General features: G+C 41.8%; 1 protein-coding gene across 1 annotated transcript in view; it reads left to right on the top strand.

Annotated features, from left to right (window-relative positions):
- The window catches only part of iqsec1b (IQ motif and Sec7 domain ArfGEF 1b), a 238265-nt gene extending 235471 nt beyond the window's left edge, over positions 1 to 2794 (top strand). Inside the window, 2 exon segments of the mRNA XM_028576976.1 lie at positions 1864 to 1996; positions 1999 to 2794. Coding sequence (XP_028432777.1) covers positions 1864 to 1996; positions 1999 to 2402 — 537 coding nt within the window. The 3' untranslated portion in view covers positions 2403 to 2794.
- The last annotated feature ends 8263 nt before the right edge of the window (positions 2795 to 11057 follow it).

Genomic DNA, 11057 nt, shown 5'->3' on the forward strand with positions numbered 1-11057 from the left:
CATCTAACCCTAACCATAACCATAACCATTGCCTAATCCTAGTGCCGTTGGGGGCTTAAAACACCGATAAACTAAATTGCGATCGCCAAACACACCAGACTCAATTTAAATAAACGAACCAAGATGGCTTTTTATGATGATAAAGTTACTGTTTATTTAAATGGAGTATGGTGGGTTTTGTGATTTTGGAGATTTTTTATGTTAAAAAAAAGGACCTTGCTCTTTAGCAAAAAGGTTGACCTCTGTAGGGATCCTTTCCGTAATGTCGTCAGACACTTAGAATAATAATCTTAGCCTGTGAGTGGTAAAACTAGCACTTGTAGTGGACGTAAATTGAAGGTGCGCAATTGCTTTGTAGCTTGTTTCGCCACAGTCTTGCTTAATACTGGACCAATTTCAAAGATTGTTGTTCCCATCAGTCACACAAAAAAACAGGAAAATAGGGTCCAGGTTGAAAAACCCCGAAGTTACCCACTCAGTTAGTGCACTCTTGGTAAACCCAAACTTTTGACAGTTGAAAACGGTACTGCATACAAATGTGTGTACTGTATACAGGCTGCAGCTTCAGATTGTTCTATATCTGTACGTGAAAGTGAAAGAGGGTACCGTAACCTTGGAATCCAGATGAAACTGACAGGAACAGCATCAGCAGTCAGAGAGCAAGTCTGAAGACTTTAGACGCAGTTTGTCTGCTCATGACGATGCAGATACTGCAGGCTCTGACAAGCTCAGCGAGCCGAGCCTCCAAATCATTTAGAGAGAGCCGACCGTGAGATGTTAACATGGAAAGACAAACAAAGGCAGTGGACCGGAAAAGGAAACGGAGAAGCTTTTCCACGGGGCAACACAAGCAACCGTGTAAGAATTGAGATCAGCTGTAGCCGGTCATTCAGTTGGTGCTGCTGTGTGATAAATTCAACAGCGCCTGTGCACACTTGCAGAAACCCAAACAAGTGGGGTGATGTGTTTTTCTTTCCGCAATTGTGTTTTTTGGTTAGGGGGTGTCACAATTTTAAAACTTTATCGACATGAGCTACTGATTTTGACTGTCGAAATCAGAATTAGGATTGGCGACTTTTGGTCCTTAAAGGAACACGCCGACTTATTGGGACTTTATCTTATTCACCGTAACCCCCAGAGTTAGACAAGCCCATACAGACCCTTCTCATCTCAGTGGGTGCTGTAAAGCTGGCGGCGTCAGGCCAGCACAGAACATGCAGGTGAATGGTTCCAGTAATCCTATTGCTCCGAATTGTGACAAAAGTGACAACATTTACATGTTGTGATTTGTAGAGTCACAGCGTGTACAAAAAACAACGTAACATGAGACACAGTCATCTTCTAACTGTAAACAAACCGGGAACTATATTCTCAGACAGGCTAGCTTGAAGCAAATCATTCCGCCCAAATACTATATTCTTCCGCCGGAGAACATAGTTCCGGTTTGTTTACGGTTAGAAGACGGCTGTGTCTCATGTTACGTTGTTTTTTGTACACGCTGTGACTCTACAAATCACAACATGTAAATAGGAACATGTTGGCGTTATTTTGTCACTTATTCGGAGCAGTAGGATTACTGGAACCAGTTACCTGCATGTTCTGTGCTGGCCTGATGCCGCTGGAGCCGTCAGACAGCCTTACAGCACGCACTGAGAAGAGAAGGGTATGTATGGACTTGTCTTACTCTGGGGGTTACGGTGAATAAGATAAATTCCCAATAATTCGGCGTGTTCCTTTAAAAACGGTAAATGGTGAAATTTGAATCTGCAGCAAATACCTTCCCTTCTCTCTGCTGTTTCCCTACGGGACAGCTGGACTCTGCCCTGTCTGTGTTGTGACCTGACCGTCCTCTCTCTCTTGCAGGGGTCCATCATTAGCAGTCCCCACATGCGGAGGAGACCCCCCTCCAGCCGAGACTGCCCGTCCCGCCACAGCGGCCAGTCCCTGCCCAACTCCTCTTCGCTGCTCGGATCTCTGTTCGGCACCAGGCGGGTGAAGTCCCCCAGCCCCACACCGCAGACCCTGCACCCCACCCTCATCTCCCACACCCCCACCCTGCCAACCTGCACCACACGGCCCGTTCGGAGACAGACGCCTCGGCCTCCATGCACCACCCCCAGTTCTGCCACTTGACCCAGAACCCCCCGCCTTACCACCACCACCACCACTACCACCCTCCGGCACACTTGCAGCACCCTCCGCACCAGTACCACCCGCCCCCTTCTCACGGCCCGCAGCCGGCCTACCCGTCTCACCCTCACGCGCAGCACGGCCACGGGAGCCACTCGGCGCACTCCGCTCACCCCGCGCACGCCCCGCATCACCACGGCCCGCCGCCAGCACCCTCCCAGGCCCCCAGCAGCACCAAGCCCAAGCACAGCGGCATCAGTACGGTGGTCTGAAGGTGCACGGGAAGGTGGGGGGGCTTTCTGGGCTCTCTGACTGAACTTTGATTTTACTCCGTGGCTCTCGGCTGAAGAGACTGTCGCACTGCCCAATGGGCGGTCTCGGGATGGTTTTTTTACGTTGATCACAAGGGGGGGGCAGTTTATTCCATAGAAACACATTTCCTTTCATGTTTGCTTGCTTCAAGAGCAAGAGACAAGAACGCCAGAGCATGCACAAAGACCACAACTACTGTTTCTCTCCTTAGTACATTAAAGGATCAGATATCTTACTTACTAGTATTTTACAGAAGAAGTCAATAGTAATCTTGACTTTAATGTCTACAAAGTGATTTTATCTAGCGTGAGGGTGGTTTGACAGACAGACAGACACACACACACACACACAAGCAGACAGACAGACACACATGTAGGCAGACAGACAGACAGACAGAAACACAGACAGACAGGCACACACGCAGGCAGGCAGACATACACAGGTAGGCAGACAGACAGACACACAGAAACAGACAGACACACACACAGGCAGGCAGACAGACAAACACACAGGTAGGCAGACAGACAGACACACACACAGACTGACAGAAAGACAGACAGACACACAGGCAGGCAGGCAGACAGGCAGGCAGACAGACCGACAGACAGACAGGTGATCCTCAGCAGTACAGTAGCTGTACGAGTATTTAATGTAGCCGTAGCTCACAGTGCACTGTGATATCTCTCTTAGCAGTGATAAATGTGCCAATTATTGAAGCATTTACTGATTTAGTCAATTGCTTTATGTATATTGTGCATAGTATTTTGTAAAATAATAATATCAACTGTTATTATTATAACTATTATTATTACAAAACAATTACAACTCTCAGTATTGTGGCACATAGGTGGCGTACTTTCACTGTTAAGAAACCAATCAAAGCTTTTATTATTTAGGCAATTCAGTAAGCTGGAATACTGCTGTATACGGTTGCCTTTGAGTTAGAACTCTGTCCAGATTGTTGAAGGCCGGTGCAGACTTGCAAACCAGCCTGCACACAGTCTCATCCACTGCACTCGTCTTTGGTTCGGAGTCGTCTCTCCAGCTCTGGAAAAAGGAAGCCACAGCGGTCTGCTGAGCTAACAGATTCATCTGAAAGCCATCTTGTCATCTTGTCTGCCATCATTTTATTTTCTTAACTATTTTTTTAGAGTCCAACAAACAATATGAAATGCTCTATACGTCGTACCGCAACCTGGTAGGATTCTTCAAGTCCGTTCTGCAGGAGGAGGAGGTTTTTAGTGTTTTTTTCATGGAAACTGAAGGCGCTTCTGCAAACTGTGTAGCAGGGAAACAGTAACATGACTGTTTAAGTGTCCCCCCCCCACACCCCCGATGTGAAAGCTCTCAGCTGGCTGAGTGTGCCCGGTCCATCTTTGGTTTCATTGTGCGTCTCTCGAGCAGCAAAGCGTGTCGCGCAGCGCTGTTCACTCCCTCGACCTGACTTTTCCTCGGAGCCACACGGACGCCACAGTACAGAAATCAATAATTATCATTCTGTAGAGGTGATAGCACTCTTATGCTTCACTCACCACAAATGGCAGTTTTATATCAATCGTTTTTTTCTGACATATTATGGGATGGCTGGTTGTAGCTCCCAGCCATCCTGTGCACAGTATCTGTGGTGTGTGTGCAAAGGGGAGGCAAGGGGGGGGGCTGGTATACTCGAGCATATTTTCTGTTGAAAGTGATAGAAAGACACAGCACTTGTTCTTCTTAGTTAATATCAACGGCAGAAGTATGTCTGTAACTGCTTAAAGACTATGAGATGGATTTTTTTTTCAACTTGTGTGCAATATGTATTAACTTTTTTTTTGTCTAAGAGCGATTTCAATCTTTTGATTGATCCTTTTTTTGTTAGTGTTGTCTTCGTCATTTCTCCCTCAATGTTTCAATGAAGTGCGAGTATCCACGTGGATTTGGAAGGACTGGAGCTTCCACACTGATAAAGAATGTCAAAGAAAATAATTGCATGTAACAATGTATTTCGAGACTATTTTCTAACTATTGTGTAATCCCCGAACTATATCAGTGTTACAGTTGACAGTTGTTAAACATGAATGGTAGAATAGTTTTGACTTCTTCAATTACAGCCAACTGAAGTCAACTATGTAATTGTGTCACTCCAGAGGATAACCAAACCTGTATCGTTTTCCCGATCCACATACAGTAGCTTGCTGGATCTTTAGTGTACAACAGTAGTTAAAGCTGGGTGTTATCACAGCTGTCAGGGGAAAGGTAGAGCAGGCGTGACAAAAGATGTACTCTGTCATCTGGAAATCAGAGTGAAAATGGACAGACAGCTATGAGTAAAATGAATGGAACTCTTTTATCTTCATACTTATCATCTGTCTCTGTCAATGGCTCACACATTACTGTTACAAGTGATATCCAGTAGATCTTAAATACTTCTCAAAGTTATCTAGGTACCCCTCTCCAATAAAGTACCCTTTATAAAGGGTTCGAAGTTGTAACTAATTTGATTAATTAATATAGTTAATTAACTGTTGAATGCATTAATGTTTAACACATCAGTAATAAGCCATACATAAGAACAACTTTTGGGATGCCATGTTCTAAAACAAATCCCCTAAACTGGAGTTTTTCCGCCAGCAAATGGTAAAAGTCACATTTGCTGGTCCATTGATCCAACAGTAGGTAGCAGTAACACCCAGAGATTAAAACACTTAAGACACGCGTTTCCTGGGTGAAAGTATTACAATTATTATTATTACTAGAAATGTTCAATACCATTTCCTTACCGATTCCGATACCTGAAGTTGTGTATCGGCCGATACAGAGTACCGATTCAATCCCATGTTGTTAAAAATTAGCTTATTTGTTAAAACAGCAGTACACTATTTACCCCAATTTTCCACTGGCCGCGTCTTTGCTGCGTTCCGGTTTTGTTCCGTCTTCCGCCATGCGTCATACCACACCAAGAGCATCTCAGAATTCAATTCAGTTTTGATATAGTATTAAATCATAACAGCAGTTATCTCAAGACGCTTTACAGATAGAGTAGGTCTAGACTACACTCTGTAATTTATAAAGACCCAACAATTACAGATAGAGTAGGTCTAGACTACACTATAATTTACAGAGACCCCACAATTACAGATAGAGTAGGTCTATACCACACTCTATAATTTACAGTGACCCAACAATTACAGATAGAGTAGGTCTAGACTACACTCTATAATTTACAAAGACCCAACAATTTCTCACGAGCAAGCATTTGGTGCGACAATGGCGAGGAAAAACTTCCTTTAGGCAAATACCTCGGACAGACCCAGGCTCTCGCTGCCGTTTTGGACACAGACCGCCAAGCGGAGCGTCTTGCCTGCCCGACTCGCAGATTTTATTGTCTCTACAGGTTTACTTACAGAACAATCACGTTTTCATTAAGCTAGTATCTACCTTCCACTCCAGGCACTCCTGTAATTACACTCCATGCCGTCTTATTTCTGGCGTTGTCCTGATAAAAAGGATCTGTAATGTCTTATTATGTTTTTCCACCTTCAAGAATCTCTTGTCGTCCGTGGTGTTGTAGAAGAGACATATACGTTATTGGGGGGGGGGTTTCTTTTGGTAAACTGACTGGATGCTCTCGTTGCACTGTTCTGCCCGGCTGTCCAAACAACGTGAAAATAGACCTGGCATGTATCTTTAGGACAACCCAAATGTTCTTCTTATCAATAGCTTATTACAGATGTATAAAGCATTACTAAAGTATTTATTAACCATTAATGAAGCCGTTAGTTACCGCCTATAAACCCTCTCTGAAGGGTGACTTATTATTAGACAGTGGTACCATTAAAATATTAGGTATGATCCAAAATGTATTCAGCAGGCTTTAGGTACTGTAGACTAGTCTAAAATCTAATATTTGACCATGATCTGTCAAATATACAGCATTTAATCCAGATTTAAATAAGGTAATATGGAGTCAGAAAAGTGCCAATATTGCATGCTCATTACATTTGAAATCCTATTTATACCAAATAAATTGGGGACCAAATTAAAACCGTCCAAGCACAACCCCACAGTTGACCAATCGCAACTTCTGTCTTCAGACCAAAGTCTGACTGCTAACTAGTTGTTGTATTATGGAATAATGGTGCAAACCCCAGCCAAGAAGAAACCTAGCCCTATTAAATATCGATGGTTCCCAGAATTATGTTGAATCTGAGGGATTTCAGTCACAACGCAGCAGTTCCTTCAGACGACTGATCAAACGTAAAAACCTGTCCGGATTCCGTGTGAGGTGCTTTGTTGCATGCCATTGATGCCTACCGTTTCTTTTCTCTCTCTCTCTCTCTCTCTCTCTCTCTCTCTCTCTCTCTCTCTCTCTCTCTTTCTCTCTCTTTTTAAGTGTTATTCTATTGAGCAGCGGGCTTGGCTAGCCTAAACTTTTGATGTAGCTTTGATTTCTCTGACTGATTGCTTGTTTACATGTAGATGATTTCTGGCCCACTAGTGTGTCTTTTTATTTACCGTTGTGTCATTCTACTCCGGCATGCTTTTCACATGACATGGCAGTCCACTGCTGAGTGTAAATAGCCAATCCATCTGGGGGAAATCTAATGTAACTTGATGGAGAGGTTTTTGGAGGGGCGGAAACATTTGAAGGGTGGGTGGGGTAGTAAAAGAATGAGAAAAACATATGTAAATAGTCTGTAAATTATTATTATTATTATAATAATTATTCTTACTACTAGAATGTCATTGAAGGTGCATTCCTGCTCCCCCTCTGATATTTACATAATCATCGACTGCTTCTCTCGGCCTCTGACCGGACTGAATTATCTTCGGATCTAGATCTGGACGATTGGCCAGCTGTTACACAGTTACCACGGCGTCTGACGTGTTTCCTGAGACGCTCCTGTTCTCTCACGCTCACAGCCCATTTTGAAGTCAAACGGAAAGGGAGGAGTGCTCTTTATTATGCATTCTGTTTCTAAGTAGACAACCCCACCCCCCCCCCCCCCCCAATTATTGATGTAAAACTAGTACTGTGACGATGTTGAGAACGCAAAATAAAAATATATTGTAAAACCTGAGCTGGGTGTCTCGACTTTGTCAAATAAGGCAATTTCTTGGTCTCACTTGAATGATTTGATCCTCACGTTTTCCCCCTTGGGGATTAATAAAAAAATATTCTTCTTCTCGTTCTTTCTCCAGTCTGTTTTACCTAAATGTGGTGCTAGAGTCCTAAGACTGCAGTAGGCTTCTCTAACTGGAAGTACAGTATATCACAGAAATGCTAGTCTCGTATTGCCAGACCTTCCTCCACAGCGCTGCGGAGGAGGGTCTGGTTAGTCCACACAGCATTCCGCGATGGGAGAAAAACGTGCTCTGGTTTATTGGCGTTCAACCAATCACAATCGTCTTGGGTGGCGCCACGCCGCCAGGAAGGAACTAGTTTTGGTGGAACGTGTGGACGTTCAAAAGTAGTTTTAGTCGTGCAACAGAAAATTCAGATTGGACAGATAGTCTAGCTAGCTGTCTGGATTTACCCTGCAGATTGGACAGATAGTCTAGCTAGCTGTCTGGATTTACCCTGCAGAGATCTGAGGAGCAGTTCACCATAGTCCTCACAAATCAAAGTAAATTTTTTGAGAATATGTTTCTAGTGTCTTCTCTCCTCCGGGACAGTTAACTGAATATCTTTGAGTTGTGGACGAAACAAGACATCTGAAAAAAAAATAAAAGATACATTTCTCTGTTTGTTCATCTCACTTCAGTTGTATTGCTGCAATATGGGATTGTAAAGCAGACAAACTGAACATCACATATATCATAAAAGATCGATACTTGGCGTCTGTGTATCGATACAGTATTGCCACGAAAAATATCGCGATACTATACTGTATCGATTTTTTCCCCCACCCCTACTTCAGATACAGTATTAGGGGACCACTAAGACCTATATACAGCCTCCAAAAAACAGCATGTCATAGGACCTTTAACCTAAACAAAATGCTCCGGAAGTTACTGATGAAAGTCAAAACAGCAGTAGATCTAGGCCTACACTAATTATCTTCTCAGTCATGCACAATCCACATGCCTGGCTGCCTGTGGCAGGTGGTCTGACTGACACTTTGCCCTGTTTGTCTGTCCGGTCCCTGGGAGCTAAAAATAGATCCCAGCTTTGAGGGTCACATCCAGTGTCAGCCGGACGACGTCATCATGCGGCAGGCACGGAGCGAGCACAGGGCTTCATTTCCTCTGCCAGCAAAGAATAGTTTGCATTATAGAGCTGTACAGTCAGTGATAGACTCTGTGAGTCATTCTTATTTCTGTTTGAAGATAGATAGCCTGATATGTATAGTTAATATTTAATAATAAGCTATTGCACTGTTCAATCCCTGCACTGTTCACTTCTGCACTACCACCATTGCACACACTCTACCATAGCATTGTGATAGAAATTTTCTTGCAGCAGCAGAGTTTAGTAAATATCAATGATCAAAATGAATACGAATAAAGACTGTTTGAGAATCAAACCAAAATCTGGTCTTTGAGCATTTATTATATTTTGCAAAATATGACAATACAGATTCACAGGTACACGCAGTACAACTGAATGAGCATTTCTAAACTAAAATCTAAACATCACATCATCATATAGTCAAAACCTCTCTTTAGCCACCCCTCTCACTTTATCTTTTAGCATGGCCATAGTTCAAAAGAGGACATCATGAAAAGTCAAACTATCTTACCCTCTGGCCCTGTTCTTAACATTAGCCTAAACAATAGTTAATCTCAGGAGGTAGTAGCCTACGTAGTTCTCACTGTTGTAAACAGTCATCGGCCTTCTCCACTTCTATCTAAGCAAAAACTTAAACAAATGAGAGGCTAGTGTCTCTCCAAAAATAAAGCTTCTAGGCTAAGAGTTCATGGCTGCAGCTGTCCCTCTCTAGTCTTTAAGAGTCTAAGAGGAAGGAACAGCTTTCTATGGAGGTTTTAAACAATCTTTAAGCAAATGGTTAAAATCATTAATCAATAATGGTTAAAATAAAATTTGCCACCACAGCATCTTATCATGGTCATTGCATCACATGGTCAGTCCATATACCAGACCTTTGTAATCACTGCACAAATTGTTAACTCTTTAAATTTATGTGAGTGATTTGTATGTATGTGAGATATACAGTGCTCAGCATAAGTGAATACACCCATTTTAAAGTTGACTAAAAAGAGGAATAAAAAAATCTTCTTTTGGAAATAGATGTTAATGCCTTAATAAAAAAAGATGAAGATAAATCTAACCTTTAAGGACACCAATTTTCTTTGTGAATGAATAATGTATCATTAATAAATAAATACATTTTCTTCTTTAAAATACAGGGGGCATAAGTAAGTACAACAACACTATGTTAAATTCCCATAGAGGCAGGCAGATGTTTATTTTTAAAGGCCAGTTATTTCATGGATCCAGGATACTATGTATCCTGATAAAGTTCCCTTGGCCTTTGGAATTAAAATAGCACCCCACATCATCACATGCCCTTCACCATACCTAGAGATTGGCATGGGGTACTTTCCATAAGATCATCTCTCAATGCAAATCCAACCAGCTATTAGGCTAACTGAAATAAGAACTTTATCAGGATGCATAGTATCCTGGATCCATGAAATAACTGGCCTTTAAAAATAAACATCTGCCTGCCTCTATGGGAATTTAACATAGGTGTGTATTGTGCCCCCTGTATTTTAAGGAAGAATATTTATTTCTTTATTATACATTATTCATTCACAAAGAAAGTTGGTGTCCTTAAAGGTTGGATTTTTCCTAATTTTTTTTTAATTAAGGCATTACAATCTCATTAGCATTAAGATTTCCAAAAGATGATTTTTTATTCCACTTTTTAGTCAACTTTAATATGGGTGTATTCACTTATGCTGAGCACTGTATGTGTTTGTTGTCTAAGCTACTGGATGCCTAAAATTTCCCTCAGGATGAATAAAGTATTTATCTATCTAGCTATCTCTATCTATCTATTTTATTTTTGCAGCATTTTAATATATCTGTTAGTGGCTGAAAGTTTTATCTACATTTGCGGTTTTGAAACTCAAGTTCACTTCCAAGTTGATAGAGTTTTATGTATCTATTTTGTCTCTACTGCTCTTAGAGTAGCAGAGAGTACTGCTCCTTTGTACCACATACGGTTTTGAAGAGGATCTTTGTTATACATTGCGCCACCAAGTGGTATCCTCGCACCATTGTTATGCTGTTATGCTATGTTCATGTGCTGTCAGAAATAGCACAATAACAAGGCGAGCATTCATGACATTAACAGACAGACCCGCGATTTATGCATTGGTATTGTGTACAATTTTGCTGGAAGTATTCTATATTCAGAATACATTTTAAAATAAATAAATAGCAAGGAGAATAACTTACATGCATAAGGGTATGACGGACTTAAAGGGAATGCTTAGTCAATTAAAGTCCATTATCTGTAAAGTTAATCGACCGTCCAGAATATTGTCACTTGTCTTATTTTATTTAGTTTTTACATTTTTACCTATGTTACTATTAAACGTTGACATTTTTAAATCGTTTTAAAGCGTTTTAGCGTCTGTTCTTATTCGTCAACTGAAACCTA

This window comes from Perca flavescens, chromosome 4 (assembly GCF_004354835.1).
Source record: "Perca flavescens isolate YP-PL-M2 chromosome 4, PFLA_1.0, whole genome shotgun sequence".
In the NCBI taxonomy this organism is placed as follows: Eukaryota; Metazoa; Chordata; class Actinopteri; order Perciformes; family Percidae; genus Perca; species Perca flavescens.